Here is a 27,742-nt window from a genome sequence, read left to right on the forward strand (position 1 = left end):
TAGAGGCATCCCATTTAAATTGTTCTCACATACTGAAGTTCTGGAATCTCTTGACAAGTCAGAACCGTTCCAACTCTTTGCAAGCTTAAGATGCCAAGAGACTTAAATCAAGTTCTAATACATTTGCCTTTATCTTGCCTAATAAAATGTCCATGAAGATCTGAATTTTTTACTCATGGAAATTTGTTTGCTAGGGAACAAGAATTCAAGCAAGGGGAGCTTGAATTCAATATTTAACACCCAAGCATAATTGTGCATTTCCTTGAGATGAGAAAGCAGGACAAGGAAAGGGTGAACCAACAAATCAATGGCTCCTGCAGTTCTGCAGTCTGTCTCCTTTTCCATATTATCCTGCAATATCACACAAAGGTATTCAAGAAATTTGACAGAGTTCTGCTTTGCTCTGACAATCCATAAAGTCAACAAAAATTAACTCCCTCATTTTGATGAATTTCCCTTGACAAATATCCAACATCAGGAAAATTCTTCTCATAGCACTAAAAGAAAATTTCTTGGTACAAGTCTTTTCTGGGCATCAAAGCCACTGACAACACTCAGAAGTAATCAGAATGATTAATTTTTCTTTCCGCAAAAGTTATTAAAGTCTCAAAATTTCTAACTGTATATTTTATAATCACAAATGTTAGCCCTTCATCTCAATGTAACTTAAAATAATCCAGATCAATTTAAGTAAACTTATTCTTAAAAGTTAAACATGAAAATACATGTTTTGATTACTATGACTAGGTAATGCATGAGTTAGAAAAATAGATTTCTGGAATTTCTACCCTAAACCCACAGTTTACTGTATAAAAAATTTATGCTGTAAAGTTCCAAAGATGAAGCCTCATTTTCAAAATTGCCTGGCATTTTGGATCTCATCTGATTCAAACTGTAGCTTTGAGTACTGACTAGCTTTGAAAATCAAATGACAGTGACACATGCTAAACACTGAGCCCTGAATCTAAATATTTCAAAATTAAAAAGTACTTTTGAAACTGTAGTAAGAGCCTTAATAAGAAGTGAAATAAAGTTTTCAGCACAGTGCAGAAGCATTTCTGAGTCTTCTAACTAGAAATATTCAACCATGTCCACAAGACTGCTCTTACCCCCAGTCATGATCTGCTTTAGTTTATGCTAATTTCTTTCACTCAAGCTGTTCCTTAAACCTGTCTTTCCTGACTGTTTTTTTTTACAAAGCAATTCAGCATTATTTAATCTTACATGACACACAGACAGTGACTTACTAATTAATATGCCAAGTAAAGCAGGTAAACTAAATCACCTCTTAAATTAAGAAACCAGATCCTTTCTATTAGAGCATAAACATAATTTAAAACATTGATCTTAATAACTCATGCACTATTAAGGAAAAAGCAGGTGGCTTAGCGTTGCTAATGCTGAATTGATATTACAGAAAAATATGAGAATCTTAGGTTGGTGTATTATGTACTTGAGCTGCTTTCTAGCTGTACCACCAGCATTTAAATCATGAAATTAGATTCCTATTCATGAGACAATCTCTTCTGAATTTTAACATGCATATTATAATTATTTTTAGAAATTAAGGGATAAAGTTTATTCCTGATGGATACTATTTATTTTATTTTATTATTAAAATAGCATGTTTTTAAACATTAACTACCAAACTGCAGGAAGCAGGGCAGGTATCTCCCTGATAATCAGCAATCAAACATGCTTTTTCCATTAGCAGGTTGGGTGAAAGCAGAGGCTGAGCTGGAGTCAGTGCACACTGAGTGCCCCACCATTAGAAGTTCAGCAAGGGTCACTGATGAGACTGCAGGCAGTTTTGTTTAGCTCTGTTTTGCAATGGCCATTTAAAGACTACATTTTGCTTTTTTATTATTTTAATGCTCACAGACCTGCACCATAAAGCTCTTGTGCACAGTTTACAGCTGCTCAGCATCCCTTCCACACAGAAACAGAGAAGTTTGTCTCCTGCCTGCTCCCCAGACCAGAATTCACCCCTAGTTTCTGCAGAGTAACATCATACATCCTACCCTGAGAGTCAGCAGTTTCCACTCTGATACATTCAAAGAGCTGAAAATAGGGACACACTGTCTCCTGCTGCACTATGTGCCAATTTTGCAGTGTATTTTTGCACTTTGATGGTGAAGATGTAGCATTTAAATACATAGCAGAGCAAGGCTGAAAGCAGATACCTAAATGGTGGTATATAGAATCCACTGTCACATCTTCATAAATTATGAAGGCAAATTTGTCACAATGGCCACTTACTCATAGAATTTTCCTAATTATCCCTTGTATATTTTGAACCTTTGGATATTCATTCATCTTCCCCCTAGTCAAACAAAACCTTTGTTAAAATACTGGTAGTATTTGCATCTAGATCTCTTTTTCACATTGGGCACATTTAAATAATGGATTTAGTTACACAACAACAGAATTAAAATATCAGGCAAAATAAATTCCATGGGAGGAAAAATCTTTACACTGTGACCTGCAAAACATGATTATTCATTTAGAGAAGTGTAGTTTAAAATGCCTTACTGTAAGATCTGCAAGGACCCTGTAAGAAATAAACTCCAGACCTGGATGCAAACTCAGTCATCTTTTAGGTCAACAGAAAGACCAGTTCAAGCCAAAATTTACTCTTTTAGATTAAAAATAAGAAGAAAGAAAAAGTAAAAATCTCTACAAGCAGGGTTGTGCCCAGTAGGAATCCTCTAGCTGATAAGTTAATGGTATAGTCCAGGGTTGTATTCTGGCTCATCATCACCTGTGCCAAAATGATGTGGTTTTACTACTGTAAGAGTTTCATTAAATGTCCTTGTTGATACTGAGAGTTGACAGAAATTGTTATGAATTTAACACTAGGATGGAGCTAGCAATCTCACAGATAATTTTACTTGTGACAAGTCCTTTCACAGGGAATACAATTTTCAAAAGGAAACCACAAAGAGTTCACGAGTGCATGTGAAGCATAGGTGTCAGGGGCAGGTGCTGCTCACACCTGCCAGACAAGCATTTGTGTCAGAGCACACAACACAGACTTCAGATAAACCACTTGCTATTTAGATGACATTTGTATCTAGAGCAGTTCAGGTTTTGGAGGGATTTGGATATACAGTCTCTATTCTTAAAATTATTCACTTAGGTGTTATAAAACAGGTGTGTAAAAGAAGGGAATGAAATCTGCTGTTACCCAATGCCAATGGATGCAGAGGCTCTCAGTTCAAAGCTTTTGTTGAGTGTGAAATGTGGCAATAAAAGAGGATCAAACATGCAGTAAAATACTCTTCTGGGAGCTAAAAAACCCTTAGTGCAATCAGTGTTGACTAATATGCTCACATCAAATTGAAAAACAATACGACCAGTGCCAGACAAGCTGTGCATGTGACGTTGTCACTTAACCAACACGAGAGTGCTCCTCCAGCCCAGGGCTGTGTGCACTCTCCTGAGGATGGCAGGGAGGCTCCATTCAAAATGTCATTACTAACTCCAAATCTGCCTGCTAGGATTTGAACACCACTTATTTGAAAAGAATCACCAAGGATATCTGAACATGGGAATGAGAGATGGGAGTCTTTGGTCTTATTAGCTTAATTTAACAAATAATTTCCCATATCTTTATGCTGCTGCTTGAAAGCTGCTTTTGATGAAACCAGAATCAAAACACCTCCCTGTACTTTCAAGCAGGGCTCACATACAACACAGTCAGTTAAAAAGCTAATGAGGCAGGGATGTAGCAACAGCTCCTTCCACTAGGCTGATCAACCACTTTACAAATGAACATGGTGCTTCTTTAAGAGACCCAAACACTCTGAAATGGTCCTTCAGTCAATCTCCAGCTATATTTGCCCCTCAAAAGAGAAAGCAAGACATGAATGATTTAAAGTTGCTGTAGAGCTGACTGAGAGAAAGAGCCAGACACAAGAAAAATGTTATTTTTGTAGAGAATGGCAGCTGCCATGGTGTAGCACCACTTTGTGGTCTGGGGCTGCTGCTTAATAAATGACAGCACAAATCCTGCTGCAATCCTTTAGGAAAACTTCTGCAAGACAAAACATCCTGTATACATGCAGTGATAACCACACATTAGAGAATGAAGCATAAATGGATTGTAGGGTAAAAGCCATCTGTTGTACCTGCAGTTTATATTTAGTACTGTATGATAAAATATCTCCAAAGTCACATAAATCATTGTGATATTCTAACCCAACCTCTATGATCTCTATTCAGAAACTGCAGCAGCTATCTTTAAAAGGGTCCTTCCCAACAATAACAAAATCTGACCCTATTAATGAGATCAAAGCTTAAAATTACTAGATACTAAATGATGGAAATTATTGTTCTGTTACAATTAATAAAACTCAACCCTGGCACCCATAAAAAACTTCAAATTTTACTAAGTTATAAAAGGATTGGGTTTTATCTTACTCTAACATGTGAATAGGAATTTGGCTTATGTGATGCAGATATATGTAGTCCATGGAACAGGATTTACAATAGGAGCATAACATTTATAATAAACTTCTAATATATTTTTGTGTTCAGTTCCCAGTAGAAATACATTCATTTTGTGCATTTATCTCTTTGGGAATTCTCATAGACCTTAGAACCATTAGTAGCAGTTTTAAGTCCCATTAAAAGAGACAAACAAAACAAAGCTCTGCCTGCTCTTCCCTGTGCTTGTAAGAATAACTTGTCCAGGTCTGTGAGATACCAACTGCAATTTGCTGAAGCTTTAAGAAAGCCCTGAACCTGAAGCAAGTTATATGAAACCTGCTTTTAAGACTAGCAAAAGCTATGTAGTGGGTGTTTGAAACTCAGACTAAGGTTGTACTCAAGGAGTCCAACAAAATCCCAGGGGATCTCTGAAGAGACCATGGCAATGCCATGGGCAGCTACACTGCTGCTTCCAAAGGGAACAGTTCTTAGTAGGGCATTGGCAATCAAGGTTGTGCTCTTCCTTTTGGATAGCTGCCAAGTGGTGTTTATGGCATGGAATTAGACCAAGGAAGTGAACTCAAGGACTATAGGAAAGCTCCTTAATTTTCCTTCTTTTCCTTGCATGCAGGATCAAATGGGTGTAGCAGACTTTCTACTATTGGTGCTTTATCTTCCATCCTAATGATTCTAATGTATCTAATGTCTGAGACCTAATCAAAGCATTTCCTCCATTTTTTCCTCAGCATTTTCAATCACAACTGTTGTAGGCAGATGGTCCTGAGCTCAATCAGAGCTGGAAGAAGGAACAGGGGAATAAGCTCTGTCACTGACTGTGTCCAGAACATTTCTAGTCAATTCTGAAAGTTTCTCTAGGATCAAACAAGACTGCACACTCATGCAAAGTCTCTGATTATACACAGAAGAAAAATATCTGCAGGGAGCTTTAAGTTTGTTTGTAAAGCTAGTTCAACCAGTCAGTCCACAAGGTATAGAGAAAGCCATAAAAATGATGGCATTCCTCACCCTGCCAGGGCTGGCAGGACAGGGAAAGAAGGTTCTATGTGATTATGGGTGATTGCCACCCCAAAGACATCTGTGGCAGATACATTTATTACATGCAGAGCATTTGATGCATGGCTTTGAGCAGGTGAAGGAAGACAAAGAGAAATCATCATTATTTATCATGTGCCAGATGGCAGGAATGCCAGAACCAGGATGGTTCTCCTAGGGACACACCAATATCACCATCAGTCAACAAAAGACCAAGAATATAGAAAACAAATCCTTGGAAAAGGCATGAGACCAGATTGCACAAACAAGTTAGCAGCACCTGAAGGATGATATTTCCTTACAGGTAAGGGGATAAGTCCTGCCTTTTCCTTCTGCCTTCAAAAATTTGTCCTCATTTTCTAATGATGGCATGCAAAGTGCCAGTACAGAAAGGAAATCTGATACAGTGCTGGCAACCACCCCATTTTGAGCAGGAGAAGAGACAAGATGGATCTGGGGTCCCTTCAGACAACATTTTCAAGACTTTGTTTTTGCTTCTGCAGATGCTTGTAGAAGCAAACAGGCTTTGAAATATGACAGCAATATGAGGAAACTTCACCACAGAAAGAGAAACAACCTTGCAGTCAGTATGGATGGGCATTACAGCCATGGTCATTTGGGCCACAGGAAGAATAAAGCATAGCTGACAGTTCACCTCTGTCCCTCTTTGGAGCTACAGACTTCATACAGAACCAAATGCTGCATGCCTGAAGGATGGCTGGGTCACCTGGGCAGTACAGACATGTTTTTCCTGCTAATCTAGAGAATGCACTACTCCAAATTTCATAAATGCATCACACAGAAAAGAGGGAGGATTTAGTGGATTTTTAGAGTGAACTGATTTTTGCAAAAAAAAACCAAACCAAAACAAAACAAAACCAAGAAAAACCCAAAACAAACAAACAAAAAACTTACTAAAAAAAAAAAAAAAGGAAAATGGCATGGTTTCAAAAAAAAAGGATTTAAAAAGTACCCCAAGGAAAAATACCATGTGAAAGGTTGTATCAAAACACTCAAGCACTGCTGAAGGCTTGAGAAAAGTGTGTGTGGCAGTCAAGTCCCACTTACACCACGTTGTAATATCTGAAATAGTGGGTCATGAATGTGCCCTATGACACTGCTGCACTTGAAAGATCTTTTCTCTTGTCTAGTCTTAGCATGACATGGGAGATGCAAACAGTCAGTTCATCATGCAATGTGCAGATAAAATTTAAATTATAAAAAGTTCCAGAAAATTCTACAGATGTCTTTTTGACACTTCATAATTTTCCCTTGGTAATGTACTTAAGTTGTAACAATCATCTGAAAGACATAAAATATGATGGGGAAGGTGGAGGAAAAGAAGCACTTACTGCTAACTCTATACTGGCGAGATAAATGCCAGTCATAATCTGACTTGATATTAATTTCTGTATGAGAAGGGGTTTTCAAAAGAAATCAAATGCTAAATACTTCTATGTAATTGTAAAGAAAGTAACCTGTGAAGTCATGGGCTATTAACTAATCACTATACTTCAACTAACGGCAGCATACAGTTGCTAGGTAACCCCTGATAAGATGTGTGCATTGGCTGGCTGAGAATTGCTGGAGAAAAGTGATTCCCTCTGCCAGCACCACCACCACCCAAACCATCACTGAGTCAAACTGATTACAAAGGAGTTTCTGTTTTGACTGATTTTATAGGAGATGAATGGTGACTACGTTGTGTTTAGACAGACGAAATCTGCACGCTGGTTGATAAAATCTAAAAAAATTGCAGTCAATGAAGTGCATTTGTTGCTTTTCAATGGGTTCATTTACCCTTGACATCATAATGCTGCATGTTGCAATCCAGATGATTTATTTTTATATATTGCATTATATTTCATGAGATGTAAAGAGTCAGATGACTGGAAGATGACTCTGAAAATCAATGAGGAACAGATACCTACTGACATATATGAGCAGTGCTTCCCTTCTACAATTTTTTAACACTTTTTACTCTATTTCACACTATCACATTTATGTGTTTGATAGAAACCTGAAATTCAATTCAATTTGAGCATTTTTTTCTTTATTTTCATCCACCAAGTTAATATTAAATAAAAATGAATGCTAAGTCAATTCAGTAAATAGCTTTTGAGGAAATATTATACTGACTTGTTCTGAATAGAATATAAATGAAAACAAGTCTAAAATCAAACCAGAGAAGACATCCCCAATATCCAGAACTACATGGAAACTACTGGCAGAAAGGAATAGGTTTAAATTTTTTTATCCAACTGCTTAGCATTCGATGTAGTATGCATAAACTGCAAACTGTTTTGGCAAAAAGACTTGATGACTTCTAACAGTGACCTGTAATGCCTTCCCTGCCCTGGAAAATCATACACTCTCATGTAAATTATTTCAAAGCAATAAAGATAAATTCAAAGACATTTCATCCTTCTAAACTTCTGAATTTTATGGTGTGGGAGAGTTGTCTCCCTCTTCTGGAAGGAGGCAGGAAACACTGGAAAGAAAGAACAAAAATAAGAGATGAAAACATTATTGTCTTTTTCTTCTGAGTTAGCTTTGAGATTCCAGGACGCACCAGGGGTTTCTACACTACCAGAAGAGAACCACAGTTGTTTGCATACACTTCGAGTGGCATCACTATTTTTGTACCCCCATCACACCCCTCCTGTGTTGGCATCAGCCAGGGCTCTTTCCATGGCATACATTGCTCACAGCTTGATGCAACAAACTGCCCGACAACTATATTGAGAAACAGCTTGTTTGGATTTTCTAATTTGGAAAACAAAGGCGCACTGCAAGCTGCGCTGACTGGGAAGTCATACATCTTTAACACAAAGTAAAAAGGAAAAGAAAAGAAGGAAATATCCTTTAGATATTGCAAACGCCTTCTTCTTCCCTTGCAAAGTGCCCTGTCAGCATGGCTGACCCCATACCACTTCTCAACATCAGCCAAAAAAGAATGAACTCTTTATTCTCTTTGTTTCAAAACTTAGTATTAGGGAACTTGCCAGTAAAGAGAGGGTTTCAAGCTACTAGAAAAGACTCTTGATCAGCTATGGAACTAATGCAGACTACAGACTTAGGCCAGCAGTTGTCATAGGGTTGCCCTGGAAGGTAAATCACCCACTGGGCCATCAGTGCATGTGCTACATGAAGTGTAGGATGGAATTAAAGAGCTCTCATATGGACTCTTAGAAATGCACAAGTGGTGGGAGACCTGCTCAACTTTGAGATCTGACTGCTCAAGCTGAGTGTGCTCCCACCCTCTGTGGGCACAGCCTCAGTGCTCTGCCAAAGATAGCCACAAATGGTTGAAGATCAATTGGGAATCCCCAGGACAGGCTTATCAGACTGACCTGGAGTTCGGTGAACATTATTTACACCATTTGCATCTTCAGTCAACACTGAGGACTGTGATATCCTAGTTTACCTAGGTATTTATGTGACAGAATGATCTTGACACCTTAGATGTAACAGAGACCTATTCAGTCTTAGATTTTAAACTGAATTCCATTTAACTATGCAGCCCCAGCTTTTGACTTTCCCTTTAATCAGTGATGGGAAATAAAAGGCAATTCCAATCATAGCTGGACTCTGCTGATTATAGAGCTCAGCTGACTACACTCCTATCACAGACGATTCAGTTAAGTGTCTGTACAGCTAAGTTTGGGTTGGATAATGTCACTTTTCTAATCAGTGGGCTCATATCTCACAGGAGGGTAAGGGTGCAGGAAACTGTGAGCCAGACTTTCAAAGTCCTGGGAAAAGCCAGACCCAGTCTTATGGACTGAGATCCTGGAAACCATGGATGTGCCACTGCCCTCCAGTGTCCCATGAAACAAGAACTGGGGTAAAGTTTCTGTAAATGAGCAGGACTGCACCCAAGAAATAACTTGCATGTACCATTTACCTTCTCAGGAAATGATCCAGCAAGCCCCTGAGCACCTGCTAATCTGTCAGGTATTTAGCATGAGGGAATGCAGCCCAGTGGTTCCTGTACCTGCTGCATCAAGGTAATTAATAATAAGCATATAAGAGACCTGGCATGAAGCAAGGAAAGGACCTTCCTCTGAAAGCTGTACATCCTGAATGGGCTGAGCAGGAGTACTGAATTCAAACCCTGCAAATAAACAATTTCTCTACAAAGGAAATTTGTGGTTCCTTTTCTCCTGAGCCAGAAAAGCCACAGTTGACACAATTTTTCATTCTGCTCTCCTGACTTGTGGTCTGATGGCAGATGTTTTAGACTATGTTTTAAATTAAAGGCAGGCACCAATACAACATATTGTTGTGACATACAGATATATTAAAGATGGCTTCCTTCTTCTGTTTCTTTTGGTTATTTGCATTCTTAATCAGAGACAGAATTTGGCTGAGAATCTGGGAGTCCCCAGGATGAAGCAGAAAATTCAGCAGAAATTTAATTGCTTAAAATGCATCAAGTTGCCATATTTTGTTTATTTCCTGAGATTCAATTACGAAAATTACCAGTCTGCAACTCCAAATTGCATGACAACTGTTGAACTTACAGTCTCACAAGGATAATCACCCCAGAGCACAACAACACACACATTGCTCCGCTACCATCAATTAATATAAACTACCAGTAATTAGAAAGGGCAGAATAAACTCCACAGTTCCTTTATTCCCTGACTGGTATAATGAAGATGCCATTCCATTGTCTCCTGGGTGGGATCTTTTGGCACCTCTGTTGTCACCATTTTTTCTAAGGCACACTGAGTACAAACATGGTTTCACTTCACAAAATGTCTCAGTGCCCTCACCAGTCTGTTCATCCTTGTCAAATCAGGATTTCACACATTGTTTTCTGCAAAGTCCCTAATCTTAGCAAAAGTTTCATTTCCCCAGCCCATTGCCACTGGCTATTAGTCTGGCACAAAACTCAAGCTCAAAATGAAAAAGATAAAACAGAGAAAAGACAGCAGACACAGCCACTATTGCTCTGTTTTGTCTTGTCACACCTAACAAAATATGGTTAATAGCACTGTTGTGTTATTGGTGAGCCAGAGGGACAACCAGGTGTGTCTTGTCATGCCCTGTGAACATTACCTATTCCTGAAATATTCTGTATCTGCCCATTAGCGCTTCCAAAGTTCAACGTGTCAATAGACAGAGGAACATTTCATTGTCTAATGAATAAAAACCAGCAAAAACAACATGGTATTAGCCACTGTGGATGTTACTGACCAACAGGGTCACAAACACCTGAATCTACTCCAAGCTTTGACTGTTGAAACCAAAATAGTAAAGTATTAAAATGGCAATTTAAAATTTCAGACATTAATAATATTTTTTTAATATTATGGCATCCTGATTTGATCTTATCTGACAGACTTTTAGCATTTTTTGCCTCCTTGGTACCAGCAAAGTAGAGAAATTGAACTTGTTTAGAAAGGAGACACAATTATTTTTATTTTATATATTTATTATATATTTAAAGATGTAATGAACACCATCAGAATGTTCAAAAAATTATCTGCAGATTCTGGCTTATCTGAGTGAAAAACTCTCTTCTCTGGTTTAGAAAAGAATGATTTTCTTTCAGCATTTAAATTTGCATGCCAATATACTTTGCATATAATTTACATAACATAGAGTATCACAACCACTTTGCCTCTTATTGTAAAATCCAAGATCAGCTCCTAGCATTTCATAGCTAGGATTATTAAAACATTTTGTTAAGTCAAGTCTGAAGATAAGCTTCCATCCTGATGCTTCTGGAATTGCACACTAATGGGCAGAAAAGGTGAGTGTCTGGTTCTGACACTGGATAGGACTTTGGGTCCTAAAAATTTCTCATGGGTTTGTTTTTAAATCTGGGTAATATAATTTAATATTTTTATAGCTTGTATACTTAATTTTAAAATGAGAAAGGTGCTAATTTTTATTCCCTTTCTTTCCTAATCTTGTCTTTTTCAGTGATTATCTTAATCACTCAAAGACAGAGCTTTCCTGTCACTTTATGTGTGGGCAGGTACCCAGTGAGATCCCAATCCTGTCTAGAAAGCATTAATGTAATGCTGCTGTTAATCAAAACTACTCAGCCTTTTTTCAATTAAATGATTTATGCAAAGAAATATCAATTTGCTGCAGAATTATTTTTTAAATAGGTCCACATAAGTTTTAGGGAAACTTTGAATAGGGAATTTCTTTTCATGTCAAAAGCATGATTTTTTATTAACGTTCAGTTGACAGAAAGCTTTACCATCATCTATAGTTTAGTGTCAAAGCACTCCTATGGGAACCCAAAGTCCAAGCCTTCACCCATCTGACTCAGAACAAGAATCTTGATATAAACCAGGAGCTATGTTGAACAAATACTTGTCCCAGGGTCTGCTAAGCTGTCTGGAATATTAAGACAGCTAAAAAAAGAGAAACAATTCCAGAAGGCTAATGCTCAGGGTAGCTAATGAGGATCAGCCCACAGGGAAGAGCCAAGAAGAAAATCAGGGCATCCTTCCTTCTGCATGAGGACCTACACCTCCCCTCAAATCTGAGACCCAAATCTGGGTCTCTGTTGTGTTTCTGTCATGAAAAAAGTTAATCCAAATGGGAAAGCAGTCGTGCTCCACAATATCAACAAGCTCTGCAGCACAAAGAACTGTCTCCTGCTGAGCACTGCCAAGTGTGCACGTGGGACTTTTTGTGGGGAAGATCAGAGTGCATATCCAGAAGCTGCCAGTGATACTTCAGAAGTGTGCAGTAGCAGCTCCCTGCATGAAGGTGACTGGAGATGGGACCCAGGTGCACAGCTGAGGTCCATGAAGCACCTGAAGCCTCTCTTGCCTGTGGTAAGGACCTGAGGATATTACTTAGTACACATTAAAAAGTTAAAATTGGCTGCATAGGTTAGTGGTGTGAGTGCTCATATGATGTTGGATATATTGCTTACAGGTAGCACTGCATTGCTTATCTCCAGATACTGCTTTGAGATGCATTATGACTTAATATATATCTGTGACTTAAATATACAAGACCAGGCTGGATTCGGCTTTCAGCCACCTGGTCTAGTGGAAGGTGTCCCTGTCCATGGCAGGAGGGTTAAAACTGGATGATCTTTAAGGTTCCTTCCAACCCAAACCATTCTATGATTTCCTGATTCTATGACTGATGGTTCTCCAATCCATGTAAGAAGGTGAAGTGAATAAAGAACTTGGTTCAGATGATGCTGCCTAACCTCAACACAGGCTGATGCTGTTCTGCTGTGGAAACTGATGAACTTCAGAGCCAATTTAGTGTCTTAGGAAAAGGCAAAGACAAAAAAAGGCAGCTCTCTAAGAACCACTCTGATCAGATGGGAAAGAGTTAAGAGAGGTCATTAACAATCTCAGGCGTGCATCTTGCTGGAGCAGGTAGCACTATAAGAATGGATTACTCTTTTTGGCATTTCTCAGAAAATATCTAACTACCTTGCATTATCTGGCATCTGCACACCAGACACCTGTACAGCTGAACACCCATCTGCTATATCTGCTACATGCATTTCCCTTCTCTTTTTTTAGCTTGGCAAAGGAGTTGATTAGGAAGATAAGGTCTCTGAAAAACATTTTGGACAAAGATGCCAGCACAGATTGTACAGTTAAAGATATCAGGTCTGCCAATACATGCACACCACACTCTGCAGGCTGCTTATACTTGCTTCACAACAATTTATTGCACAAGTTACTGGAATTCTGAAATATGCCATATCTCCATATTCCTATTTAGTATAGAGATCATAAAGAAAGGGTGCAATCCCTGGAACAAGCAATATTTCTATTCTAACCTCTTTTCTTGGTCAATAGGAATATCCTTTCTTTTAGAGCAGGCTCTGCCTATATTTCTGCTCTCTCCTGCTACAGGCAATACCGCTGAATATTGCTGATATATTTCTGCTCTGTTCCAATCAAAAAAAATATGCTTTTTGTATGGCAATTTCTCCAGGAATTCAATAAACTCAGTGCAGGCATTTTGAGTTTTAAGAGGGCTGATTCACACATTCCTGGTCTGTTCACAACAATCAGGAGCTGAAAGGAACATCCCTGGGTGCGTTTAAAAAAGAGTAGATGTGGAACTTGGTGCCATGGTTTGGTTGAGGTGTTAGGGCTGGGTTGGATTAGATGATCTTGAAGGTCTCTTCCAACCTGGAGACTCTGTGAATTCTGTGTCTGTGGTTCTGTGGGATTCTGTGTGTGTGAACTGCCCAGTGCCCAGTAGCACCCACAGGTCTGTCAGGTGAATGTCAGAGAACACAAGACCCTTCCACAAAAGGATGTCCTTCTTTATACACACACATATATATGTGTGTGTACATGTATAAATGTGTATATATACATATGTGGGGTTATTTGTAGAATCAGGATCCTAATGATGCATCTATTTTTTAAAAAAGGTCACAAAACCCCTGAGAAGCACAATGAAGAACAAGATACTGTGTGCAACTAATGAGTATAATAATAATATTAATAAATATAATAATAATAATAATAGTAGTAGCACTAATAGTAATAGTAAATAGTAAAGAATTTCAAGGTAAATACTTCTTTTTGTAAAAACCAGATTTTCATGCTGTTGAACACAAAAAGAAGTATGAAGAAATATTTTAAACTGAGTATTTTAACATGCAAGTATATTAGTTGAACAAATTACCTGATATAGAAAACATGCTAGTCTCACTTTTGGATAAATGTTAATACTTTTTTTCACATTTTTTATATGTTGTCCAGTCAGTAACTGCCTGACTATTCTGTTCAGTGCACAGCACATGAAATACAAGTCACCTCTTCAGGCTGTGCATGTGCACACACAGATACAGAGATACACACACAAAATCCTAAAGCAGCAAACTGCACTTATCTTCTTCCCATTTTTATATCATACATATTTCATTAAGCTTCATGCAGAGTGTCTTCTGATTTATGGTAATTGTCAACAAAAGCAAAAAATGCCGACAATTTTAACCCTGCAGTACTGAGGATTTAACTGGGATAAAATTAAAATGTTTAGGGGGGAAAAAGCCCCCCACAACACCCTAAGCCACTGGGAGCTTGACCCTTGAGATGTTGTCAATTTTTTATTTAATTTTATTATGTTTGTTGTCTGTAGAAGCAGATGCCAGCAGCAACATCTGATGTACCGGACACCTCCAGTGTTATCCCAGCATGCTCATGGCCTGGAGGACTTGGAGTAAGACTAATTTCCATATCAAACCCAATTTAGATGAAACATCTTGGTTAAAAAAAAAAAAAAAAAAAGAAATAAAAAAAGCCAGCGCATCAATAGCCCCTTGATTAGATTTTCATCTCCTGAGCAGACAAATATGAATATTTATTACCATGAATGCAGATTTCCCTCTTTCCATTGCTCTGATCTTGAATATTACCCACTGCTAATTTTTATGAAAATTTGGGCAACATAATGTTTTCACATAAACTGACAGTTCTTGAGATAATCCCATTATTGTTTGGTGGGAAATGACAGTTTCCGCTTATTCATGTGTTAACGAGGGATTAAATATTGTTTTTCATCACCATAATCTAAGATGGACTGGAAATTAAAATTCAAACATTGTGCATTAGCAGAGCTTTGAGGACCAGAATTTGTTTGCATTCACTTAGTAAAGATCTGTAAATTAACAGTTTAACAATCAAGTGAAATCCATATCATAAAACCAGCACTGGCATTTGTAAAATGAAGTCATTACTCTACCTACTAAAGGTAAAGAACCAGACAGACAAATAGTTTGCAAAATGCCATCCCGTTGGGAGAGCAGAGTGCACAGAGAGCTGTTGTGGTCCCTGGGCATTCCTGGACTGGGTCACTTTTCTGTCCCTTTGCATTGTCACAGGTGCTGACACTCACACTCTCAGTTCACATTGAAAAGTCCCTCCCTGACAAATCTCTCCACAGCACTAAAAGCCACCACACTGACCCTGGGAAACGTTTCCAGGCACTAGATCTTAAAACTATCTCATCAGGATAAATCTGCTGATTAATGCAAAAAAAGAAACAAAACTGAGCTTCAACAGACTAATTTAATAGGAATCATCATGTTTAAATTTAGAAACTTGTTATAAATTTTCTGACAAAATTTTGCTTCAATATATATAACAGATTAAGCCTTGCATTCTGAAGGAGTTTGAAGTGATGGACACTACAGCCATGTTGCCTTTGAGGGTGGAAACTAAGTGATGTACAAGTGCAAAGCAGTTCTGAGAAGGATGAATAAGAATGTGCTATCAGGCCTTCTCAGAAAGCAAAGATCTTAAGTTTTACTTAAATACATAAAGCTTAGTACTAAAAAACCTGTGGGTTAGAAAACTTTTAACCCACAGCTGAAGTTTTAATTCTATCATTCTTTAATTTTAACATGCCTTTACACCTGTGCTCCAAAGGTGACCACACTGAAACTGCCTGCTGTGAATGGTCCCTGCTTGCTTAGGTGGAGAAACAAACAGCCCAAGAATCCTCACTGGCACAGGACACAATGTGAGTGACTGACAACAACTTGACAGTACAGACAAATGTGAGACCATGACAGGCTCTGGGCCCTGTTCCTGTTCCTTTTACCAGCTCAGGGCCCCTGATGTCAAGGATTCCTATAGGAAAGTTGGATGTCTCAAGAGCCTGAATCTCAGAAACACACCCTTATTTTCCTGTGCTTACAGACCCAGAGCAAAGGTCCTGACAAAGGTCTTTCCATGTTGACCTATGTGGGAACATTTCCAGCCCAGGTCTGCTAGAGAGAGGGCTGAGATACTGGGATCAGCCACTTCTTCCTCTCCTTAAATAGTTAAATATGTGCTTGAGATTGCTTGTAATCCACATGTTCCTGCCAGGATCAAGCTCCTATATGTGGAGATGGAAGAATCTCCCTTTTCTACAATTTCTGACCATCTAGATCCCTCAAACTTCAGACGCTTTAAAAGAATTTAATCTGCAGCCTCCCCAGCTGACCCATTACACCACCCAAGATTTTGTTTTCCTTTGAGTCATAATAACCCAGCTGCTGGTAGAAGGAGGTTGCTGAATTTCATGAATCAGTAAGATATCTAGTACAAACAATCATGTTCTCCTATTTAAAGATTCTCTATTAATATATTGAGTGCAGGCTGCCAAATCACAGTTAAGGTGAATAATAACACTGATTCTTAAACAGAATTACCCTGCAGTTTGCTTTGTGCAGCCAGTGCTAGTATCTAAATCTCTTTTCTCCGCAGATTTATAATGGCTTGTAAGGGAAACTTTGCTTTAAAAACAATGGCATGACACAGCCTAAACCCAAGATAAATCCTTAAAACAAACACATGCTACTTTTTAACCAGCACAATGTTAAAAAAGACAAAAAGAAACAACACTGGTAAGATGCATAAGTTCCTGAAGCCACAAGGCAAACCGTATCTTGTTTCATTTTACATGATACTGAATAAAAATTGAATTGCTGTAGTTGCCATGGCAACTGCCACATCACTTGGCACTTCTGCTCCTTTAAATCACACAGTGCTACTGTAAAGGAACTCATGAACCAATGTGACACTTGAATACTTGTGCTTTATATACTGTTTCAGGAGGAAAACATAAATCAGTATAGACTGATAGTTGTCTCTGAAAATCAGGTTTGCTGTATTTTCTTTACATTACAATCTCCTCATTTCCTCGTCACGTCCTTTGAAAATTTGTAAAGAAGATGGAGGGCGTTGTCACAATCAGAGCACAAGAAAAGAAATTACTACTGACACATGATTTCCAAACTGAAGCTGTGACCTGTCATTCAGATGTCAAAATACCTCTGCTATGCAATATTCAAATCAAATACAGGGGATAAACATTGGAACTTTGCCCCTCCACAACCAGAGACGGTGTGATATGTGACAGAAGACAGTCTCAGGAGCATCCAGGCATCTCTTTAACTCTAAACTTAGCAGCAGCTTAAAAGGAATAACTATATACTTAAAGCTAAACTATGTTTGTAGATTTGGGGCCATGACTCATATTGTCTTAGTATGCTCTGTATATAACACGCAGTAGGAGAAGACAGTTGACAAAATAATGTGGTAAAATGATACACATATTTCTGCTGCATATTTTTTGTTTTTAAACATTTAACACTTTTATTAACACTCTGGATGCAATTTACTTGAAAAGCAGCCCTCTAGTGGGCTATGTACTGTAATGAATAGTTAATAAATAGCATTAACACTATATCTAAATATTAGCTAGAATGCATTTTTCAAAAGCATACAAGGTCTTAAATAAATGAGCCATAGATCTTCATAGATCTCTTTGGAGAAATTTAATGTTCTGTTTAGCTTTATTCCTAAAATTTCTTGAAGTGTTACTTCTAAATGCTACTGTGTGACTAACTTCTGATTAGCATAACGTTACTATTCATGTGTACTTACAAACTGTAATAGTGAGATATTATTCACTGTTAGTAAAATTTCATGTAAGTAGTATATTTCTAGTAGAATTCTATGGAAAATATAATCTATTTTTTAAAGGTTACACAGCTTCAGAATCTGTAATTTGTGTGTGTGGGATAAGGTAAGTCTTTCTCATGACTTCACCAAGAATAATTCAAGGATTATACTCCTAAAAGCTTTCTATTTAATGTCATTGCTTCTATTTCTATATATAAACTTGCATGCCTTAAGGCAAAGAACCCCTCTGGGACCTGATCCATGCCTTGCCCACAACAGTGCATCTGGCTCCAAACACTGCCCCTCCTGGAAATGTTTGTCTGCTGATCAACACAGCCACAGTGATCAGCAAAAGCCAACAGCAAGAGCTGTCTGTGGGAACTCCAATCTCACAAAACAGGAAAAAATAAACCTGTTGATCTCTAAACCACGGGGTTGGTAAGAAAAAATGCTGAAGGCAGGCATGGGGGAAAAGCCCTCCCTGGTGCCCTCTGGTCTAAGAACACTTCCCTGCAGGCAGAGGTGTCTGCCCTCACGTGTGCCTGTGCCTGGCTTCAGCCTAATTTGTTCTGGTAAAAGAAGGGTAAGTTTCAGTGAAGTGGAAAAACTTAGCTGTGTCTTGGGCTAAAACTTGAATATTTGTACATGCACAGCTGCTGCTCATACACCATGGTCAGTCTCAGACCTACCTCATCTAAGTGATCTTGGGTACAACACCCCTTCCAGTCCTGGGTGCCCCTGGGCAGTACCTGCTCCAGGTCAGGAGCATTTGGCTTGCCAAGGTGTCACTGTAACAGACAGCTGGAGTAGATCCCAGGCTGATTTGGTTTTTCTAACCTAAAAGCCAGCACTTAGCACTTTACCTAGTAGTCAAAGATCAGAAAAAATGTTTACACCTTATTCTTCAACAATTGAAAATTATTTGTCAAGTTCTACCTTCCAATTTTTTATGGATTTTCAATCCAATATCATTCTAGGTAAAATGTGGATGTATAGGGACAATAGGGACAAAATCTGACAACAATAAGGAAGGTCTGAAGCTGGAAATCTGACTCCTGCCTCAGAAGCCTGTACATCACTGGAAAGTCTGTCTTATCATGTCCTCTAGCTTCACTAGAATTTTTAAACACAGATTTTTTTATTGTAGTAACATCACTTTATGCAACATCAACATGATTCTACACCTATCAAAATATCTATAAATGAGAATATCCTGAAACATGTCAAAATATCACTGCTCTATTCTAGGACATCTAGAGGTATGTCTAGAGGTATGGTAAAGCATTCATTTTGCATATATTTTGGGTTATTTCCATTTGCTTTAGAAAACTGTTCTAATTTTTATGTCTGCCATATGAGAGCCATGATTCAAATCCTACAAATTAAGTTATGATTCCAATGATTAGTTTCTTCTGTGCATTCTTACTGGGAAATTGAAAGAGGTAATTTAATATAACTTATTCTGAAGTGGGTGCTGTTTTGTCAGTTCAAGGCAGGAACAGTGCCATTCCCTTGGTTTGTTTCAGGCCTCATTAACTGATTATTCAAATCACAGACTCTTATACCCCAAAACTGGATTACACTTTCTTGAGCCACTGGAGAGCCTGACTTGTTATTTTGAAACTATGGCTGAAAACAAATTGTAACCAAAAGCTGAATAAACATTTATTCATGTCACAGTAATTCTGGTCACAGCCAACCTGAGCATGGAATTGAACTTAAAAATACTGTGTTCCTGTAATAATTCAGTGGTGCTTATGTGAAGAGATAGAAGTAGTTAAGTTCCTAAAGGATGCTGAAGGGATACCTGACAGGGTTACCCCTGTGCACGGTTGTGCCTTATGGTGTCTGCTGAGCTCCCTTGGGCTGGAGAGAAACTCCTGGGAACAAATCCAGTTGCAATAATGTTGGTGTGGGGCTGGGGCTTCTGCTGCTGCTGATTGTTGAACTCAGGAGGAGTCAGGTGGAGCTGTGCAGCTGCTAAGGAGGCTTTCCCTTCATGTGTGACAAAATATTATCCCCCAGATCTTGCAGGAGGGCTCAACCATTCAAAGCAACAAGTTCAACTCAAACAGTGGTACACATCAAGTTGGGGCAGAAGAGAACAGAGTTATGGGTCCTACTTAAATGCTGTTTAGCTCTTCCATTTTTACCAGTATTGTGTCTTTCATGGTATTATGCAAATAGACCTCTGAATAACACAACACATTCAGTCATACCCTCATAGATAGCTGAACAGCTGAAGATGACCTCAGGACTTCAGAGATTTATTTCATGTATAGGAGATCAAAAGAAAATACCTCAAAGCTTCATTGTATCTGAATAAACAAGAAGGTGTGAAATGCTCATGAAGGATTTGTCTGGCACAAACATGCATGACAATGAGACCAACAAATCTCACATGGATACTGTAGAGGAGTTCTACTGGTTTTTTAGTTTTAGTTTTTTCCAGCTCCTATTATAGGTGCTGGAAAACTGCAAATAAAAAAGAAACATAATTCCAGAGACAGTACTACAGCAATGCACAGATCCTCAAGATTACAACCTAAGCACTGGTTTTCTCTACAGCAGAGTTATTCTGGTTTTCTGGTATAATCACCTTCTTGCAAACAAGATAAGTGTCAAAATAATTCTCATTTTAAGAGTGATGCACATCATATCAAACTCTAACTCTCTGGATCTCTGTACTGTTGAATATTCTGCTACAAATGTTCTATGTTGAGGTGGATGTATGGTGGAAATACTGGTAAAATCTGTTCTATAATGGCCTGAAAGAAACTTTGCTTGCCCAGAATCTAGACAGTGCTTTGCATTTTATCATTCACACCTTCCCATGAAAGGTACAGAACTTTTAAGTCAACATCCTGAAACATGAGCAGCTTCTGAAGTCGCAGCTTGGGAACTCATTTTTAATCCAGCTGAAGCAGAGCCTACCCTACACTGACACAACACAGCTAACTCTGGCCTAGCTGAGAGAATCACAGGCTGTGGAAATCTTTTACGTGACATAAAGATGATGAACTGGATTGCAGCTGTGGTAGACTCCAGACTCATATTGTTAATGACTATATAGCACATGTTTATGTAGTGACATAAAAGCAATTCATCAGCCCTCCCTGGACTTGACTGAATGGCTCAGTAAGCTTGGTGTGAATTTCATAGTCTGTTGTTGCTTTTGAAATGTTTTTTCTCGAGATAGTGGAAAGGAAGTGATAGATTCCTCAGTGCTCTGAGAAGCATTTCTCATCTCCACAGAGGAAGAGACAGCTTCCTTCCAGCACAGCCAAGGCCTGGGAGTCACTAGTGTCCACACATTCCTTACTGAGACACAAATCCTGTTATCATAGATCGACACCTAAAACAGATTCCACTGTCCAGAGCCACACATGAATTACTGCTGAGCTTAGGAGAGCTCCTACATTTGTTTGGACAGTGGCTCCCTTTGCCACTACCATCTGGGCTATATTCTCTTGAGGTATTTCAGATATCAAAATTGCCTTTCAAAATCAATCCTTTTTATTTTACAGGCCTGCATATGAAGATTATATATCCATTAAGTTTGTCATGCATCTCACCTGCTGTCCAAACAAAAAGGCCATTTCTCATTCTCTACTAAAGTTTTTCTAAGTACTTTTGATTAGAGCATCTTGACTTTGATTTACTGTCACCGTTATATATAATTCCATTCCTAATTCCAGTGTGAAGTAAAAGGAATCCTCATTCAACAGGAAGCTCTTTCATTATCTTTAAATACATACTTTCTATTATTTCAATAATAATTATTCACCAGGGTTAATAAAACACAAACTACAAAACTGGATTACCATAGTTAAATTTGACCTGAAATACCCTGAATAGGATACTGTATCAATAGAAAAAAAAAAAAACAAACTTGGTTACAGCACTCCTCTATTTTTCATTTATTTGAGACCACAGAAATGTATTCATTATGTACACAATCATATCTGATAAGACTTAGAAAGGGGAATGTACACAGCTGGGAGAATTCACATCCAACAAAATACATAAGCAGCTGAATAAATGCTCTTCCATAACCTTACTTGGTCCAAACCATTTGGTTCTTTCACTGCTGATCACCCTCTTTTGGCTATAATCTGGATTATATTTAGGCCAAAATGTCTGCTTTGCTTGGGTTTACCAGTTTTCAATTTTGCCTTCTAATAATACATATGTGGTAGAGTGTAAAGCACAAAATTCTGTCAAAGTCTTCATTAAGACTTTGTTGTATTAGTATTAGACAGTTGTATTAGTGTTTTTTTATAAAAATGTTACAACAGCCTAAATATATGGAAGGTGAGTTCTACAGTGACTTTTTCTAAACCAAACACAAGAATCAGGCTGGTGAGGTCTCTGGCCTAAGAACTCTTCAATTTTTCATGCTCTGTTAGCTGGTCTTAGAATCTAGGAAGTCCTTAAGGTTACAGCTCCAGCACATCCCTAGACTGCCATGGTTACAGCAACCCTATTTCTACAATGGGGATTAATGATACATTTAGCAGGTGAAATCTTCTTGCATCCCAACTGTCCAAAAGGGAATTTTTCCTCCATTCACCACATATAATACAAAAATCGATTTAACAGTAAGCATCTGAAGTGGGCTTTTATTCTCCAGCTGATTTTGCAGCAGAATGGAATCCATTCAAATGACTGGAATTGGACAAAATACATGGAGGTATTTTATTAGCATGGATGAGTCCCATTGGGCAAAATTATACTGAGTGGCTTCCACAGCCTGTACCCCAATCCTGGTTCTGCTATTAAACAGAAACCAGGGGCTGCAGACAGCACAACCACAAACTTCAGCCTGGCCTGAAGTCAGGACACAGCCTGAGGTGCACAGGCATGCCCCAGGATGTTCTTCCCAGTTTTTAAGGTTTTGCACCCATAAGAAACATTCCTAGATAAATCAGCTAAGGAGAGATGATGGTTTTAATTTTCTGATGATTTCACCTATCTTGGTTTCAGCTTTGGCCCTCAGCATCACAGCAGGTCTCAGAGTGAGACCTCTCTAAGACCAAGTCTGACAGTAATGTGAATAAAGTAGCACAGTGAACCTCACAAATCTCATCAAGTTAAGTTCTTAGGCATGAACTGATACAAATCAGAAACATAAACCCCAAAAATTGGTAAAGAAAGAAAACAACCTATTCCTTGAGTATATTAGAAGATAGTAATTCATTTTTTTGATACTAAGAATAATGCAATCATGAGAAAAAGACATTTGCCTAGCCCTGTGAGCATTCACCACTAGCAAAATTACTTAAATGAAAAGGAAAAAAAGGAGATAACTGTGTACACAAAATTAGCACGAGAATTAGCAATCAACTGTAGTTCATACAAGGTTCTTAGCAGATAGCATCATGTTTATTAATAAATGATGAACTGCTTAGTGGAGTTTTTGCTTAGTGATATCACTATAATAACAGACACATGTTTTATTTATGTTTCAAGTTACATCCAAAATAAGCAAGACATTCAGATGTCAGATTCTCTCTGATATCTAAAGATTCTTTACCCCAAATTTAAACTTCCACTGTTCTAGATGAGATAGCACTCCATCAAAACCAAGGGGAATAATATGATGACTTCAGTCGCTGTGCTCATCTTTGGGGATTTTTTTCCCTGTGATACAACAAAGCACAAACTGCATTTCTTAAAGCTGGCTGCACTTTTCTCATAAGGATGGTATTTTTTTTTCTCTGTGGGATACAGTGATATTTGTGCAGCAGATTGTATTTTGACAGATGCAACTGTATCATAAAAAGGCCCTTAGCACCATGAGACTGGTAGCTCACAAACGTTCATGAGCTCCAGCATTTCTTAAAAAAATCCCAATAACGAAAATATTTTTGAGAATGTAAAATGCCTGAAAGCACTTACCTCCCCCACACCAGTCTGCAGAATTTTCAGTCCAGTTGTTCTTTCAAGCTTCTCTTTGTTTATGGCTGTAAGGAAAAAGGAAGATCGAGAGAGTTAAAGGAAAGCTGGAATACGTATGATGTTACATCATTTCCCACCAACCTTCTTTCCTTCATCAATATATTCACAACAGTTCCTACCTATTCCATTTGTGGAATATCTTTCCCTGAGAGCAACTCTGCTAGTCACTTTTTTGAATGCATATTTATGCTATTAATTGCTCATTATTATGTGAAAAAGAAAGCCAAGCTAATTCTATTTTTAACAATATTACACACATTTGACACAGATACAAAATTTGTTTGGAAAGTTCTTTTCTGAGGATACTTCCCACTTGCCTGTACTGAAGAGCAGAGCAGTAATTTACCATGAGAACAGCACTGTCACTGTGTAGGACTTTTCACAACAGATACAGACTCTTATCTCACAGGTAAAATAAAGAGTTTATTTCACACCACCAGGATGCAATGCACATTTTTTTTAAAATTTTTTTTTCTTTATCAGCATCTATATTATTTAAAGCATTAAAAGCTAAACTAAAGCAACCCAGTATAAAGCAGTTAAATAAAGATAATAATCACTAAGACTACAATTATACTTGCAACCCAAACACTCTCAAGGCACGGACTTGAGCACTGTTGTACAATTGCCCATTCCCTTAAATCTACTGTCTGGTATGGTTTTGGCCTGTGACTGTCAGCAGCGTCAAAAAACAGTGCTCAACCACAGTTCTGGGAACAGCACAAGGATGAGATTGTTCCTAGCTGGGTGTATGGGTACTGCCATCCCATTCTGGATGGGAAGATTTTGACCTTCTAGATGCAAACTTTGTCAGCTGGACTTGTGGCCCAAACCCAGGCATCTGGCTTGATTTATTTATGAGGAGCAATGAATCCTTGCAGCCTTGTTAACCTCTTCTTCCTTTAGCTGCCTGTAATCCAAGTGAGTCATCTGGGTTCTCTCTGCTGTCTTAGGAAAGGGATGCACATTTAATGTGGTGAGTCATCCCACACATCTTACACATATCTGCAGGCACCTACCTCTTCTTTGATTATGAACAAAATTTAATAGATGCAGCTTCTCAACTTTGGTTGCCTAAAGCAAACCTTCCAATCAGAAAGGTCAAGAAGTGCTGGGACATACTGCACACTGTAAATTTACATGAAAATACTTAAGGGAATTAACTTTTCTTTTTTTTCCATTTGTGAAAAATTCCCTTTAATTGTTGCCATTTGAAATGTTTAAAACAGATCAGATTTCAGCAGATATTTCTTGAAGATTATTCTGAACTGATACTTTAATGAGTTTGTCCAAAGTGAAACACAAATGAGTCACATTTATTCCAGCGGTAAGTCGAATCATTAGGCTCCATCTCACCACTTATGGAAAGATTTTTGTAAGATTGCAAAGACCCAAAAGGTACACCTCTAGCAATTCTAACACAGAAAAACTTTTCTGACTGCCTTCTGCAAGGGGTGAATATTGCCCTCAGTTCAAACAAAGAAGAAATCTCTGCACACATTTTAGACCCAGACATTTTTATTTTTGCATCTTTTTAATATGCTGCTTAAGCAGAGAGGAACATGGAGTCCCAAGCTAAGAAAGCTTAAATGCATGTTTTGCTGAATGACAACCTAAAACTTGCATGCAATATTCACATACTTAACACCTGTGCCATGCTTTATACATTCACTAACGTATTTATTCCACACAGAGCCAAAGGGACCATGGGAAGGAAAGTTGACAGAAACATGAAATTTGAGACCACGTTTTGCAGTGTTGTATATCTTGTACAGTATGATTTTCCAAAAAATGAGTAAATATTTTAAAAGATATGCCATGCTACCACACTGATCACCTTGCACCCAGAAAACACATTAGAGGCAGATTTCTACCAAGTACAAAAATTGAAGATTTATGAAATGAGAAAGTTCCATAGCCTCCTTCAAAGAAACTGAATGGTCCAACAAAGGATTCTTTGGCAGTTCAGGATAAAGAAAACTGCACAGTAGAGTGGCTGCAAAATAAATGGCTATAAGTAAACAACAAAGCCTAAATCCCACTGTGTAATTTCTTACCGCATGAACAGTTAATAGAAAATATTGGGTCTGCTGAATCGCTGAATTTTATAATTACTATTACAGATTTGACCTCCTTTTCATAGGTTTCCTGCAGACATTAATTATTGAAGCTTTGATATTAAAAAACAACAACAAAAAACGTTTATTTAATACGCCTGCTTTTCCCCTTGATATTGGCTGAAACACAAAGGACAGGTCTGACAGCCATGCTAACACAAACCCTGCCAAAATTAGGAGGCATGAAGACACGAGGTGTTATTGATTAAATCATAACCGGAAAATGGTCAAGCCAGGCTCTGTCAGATTGTGGAGAGGCACGGCCGACAGTCTCCGGCGTGCTCACTCCAGGCGTGTACAGCAGAGAATTTTAGCTAACCTTGAACTCCACACGCTGCCCAGGAAGGTCAAGAAATTCTGTCAAAAATGGTGCTGAAGCTGAAGCAGTAAGCACGTACCAAGCAGCTGCTTCAAGCTGTGGAATGGTGAATACAACCACTTAACCTTTTCTATGCAGGACTATAATGGAGAACTTGAAACAAGAAGACAAAGTCAATATAGATAGATGGAAGAAGTGGTGGGAAAATGTATTCAGATATTAAGAACAAGCTACTAATTCTCTGAAAATTGGCCCAAATTTTTGAAAATATTTTAGTGTAATAACTGCTAGCTTATTCAAGTACCAGTATACAGCAGCTGATGTTTCAGTTGCAAATTTTATGAAAGTAGAAATTACAATTCTGGGTAACATGGTATATTGCACATTTCATCAAAGTTATTTTTTCATGGTCACAGTTTAAAGTCCTATAATAATAATGGAGAACTGACAAACTGATCAGCAAAGAGGCATAATAAGAACAGCTATTCAAATTAAAAAAAGGAAAAAGAAAAAATACCCCAACAAAATCCCCCTCAAACCAGTTAGCAACATAAAAATCCATTTTTTAATCTTCCATTGAAACAAAAACAGCTTCCAAACACACAAAAACGGAGGCCTTTAAATTAAATTCACTAGATGAAGGATATGCAAATTACCTGAAGAAGCGGAGCCCTATAATGTTCTCAAAATTCTGCAATAGCCTATTTAATTAGTATTTTAATTTATCAGAATAATTCTTTGCACTTGACAATTTATGCAGTATTCCATATAATTAAGCACGTAGCTACAGTGGAATAATTTTGCCTACTCTCTGTATACCAGTTATTTTAACCTGAAAGAATCTGTGGAAGTCTCTTCTGTGATCTAAATTACAATGGGGACAACTTAATGGCTTTGCTCTATTAGAGAGCATGATGAGGGTGTTTCTGAGTGTTTAAGGGTAGGGATTGTCACTGCTCAGTCTTCACTAACCTAAGGGAGGTCTGATGCGTTTTCTGAGGGCAAACATTTATTTCTTTAGCAAAGTTATCTGTCAGTGGCACAGTCAGGAATTGGAGTGTGTAGGTTTGGCAGGTTTAACCTCAGAGTCCATCAGTTATTAGAAGGAGCAAGTTATGGAGGGCTCTGAGCAGAGCTCCAGCCTCATTACTGCACTTCTAGAAGGAGGTTTTCTGTCAAGCAGGCTGCCAAGCACAGCTGCACCCTCCAGCTGACTCATGGGAGCACACACTGGCACGAGAGAGGGAAAGGGAACCAGGTTCAGCAGGGTTTCAGCAGGAAGCCTCCCCAGTCTGTCTCCCAGGCTGTTGCAGGATTTACCTGCCCCAAAGAAGAAACCACCCTTAAATATGAAAAAACGTTTCTGGGAAGATGGCATCACTCACAAGGAAAACTTGGTTTTTGGTGTGTATCTGACTTTGAGTGTGTGTTGTATTTAACTGAGT

The 27,742-nt window shown here is 38.3% G+C and overlaps 1 protein-coding gene across 2 annotated transcripts in view; it reads right to left on the reverse strand.

Annotated features, from left to right (window-relative positions):
• PTPRN2 (protein tyrosine phosphatase receptor type N2) overlaps positions 1–27,742 on the reverse strand; it is a 630,571-nt gene that overhangs the window by 210,324 nt on the left and 392,505 nt on the right. For both annotated transcript variants that reach the window (XM_064385950.1, XM_064386029.1), the window contains one exon: positions 23,802–23,866. In XM_064385950.1, the coding sequence (XP_064242020.1) occupies positions 23,802–23,866 (65 nt within the window). The remainder of the gene's footprint in view (positions 1–23,801; positions 23,867–27,742) is intronic.

This window comes from Passer domesticus, chromosome 1, assembly GCF_036417665.1.
Source record: "Passer domesticus isolate bPasDom1 chromosome 1, bPasDom1.hap1, whole genome shotgun sequence".
NCBI classification, from domain to species: Eukaryota; Metazoa; Chordata; class Aves; order Passeriformes; family Passeridae; genus Passer; species Passer domesticus.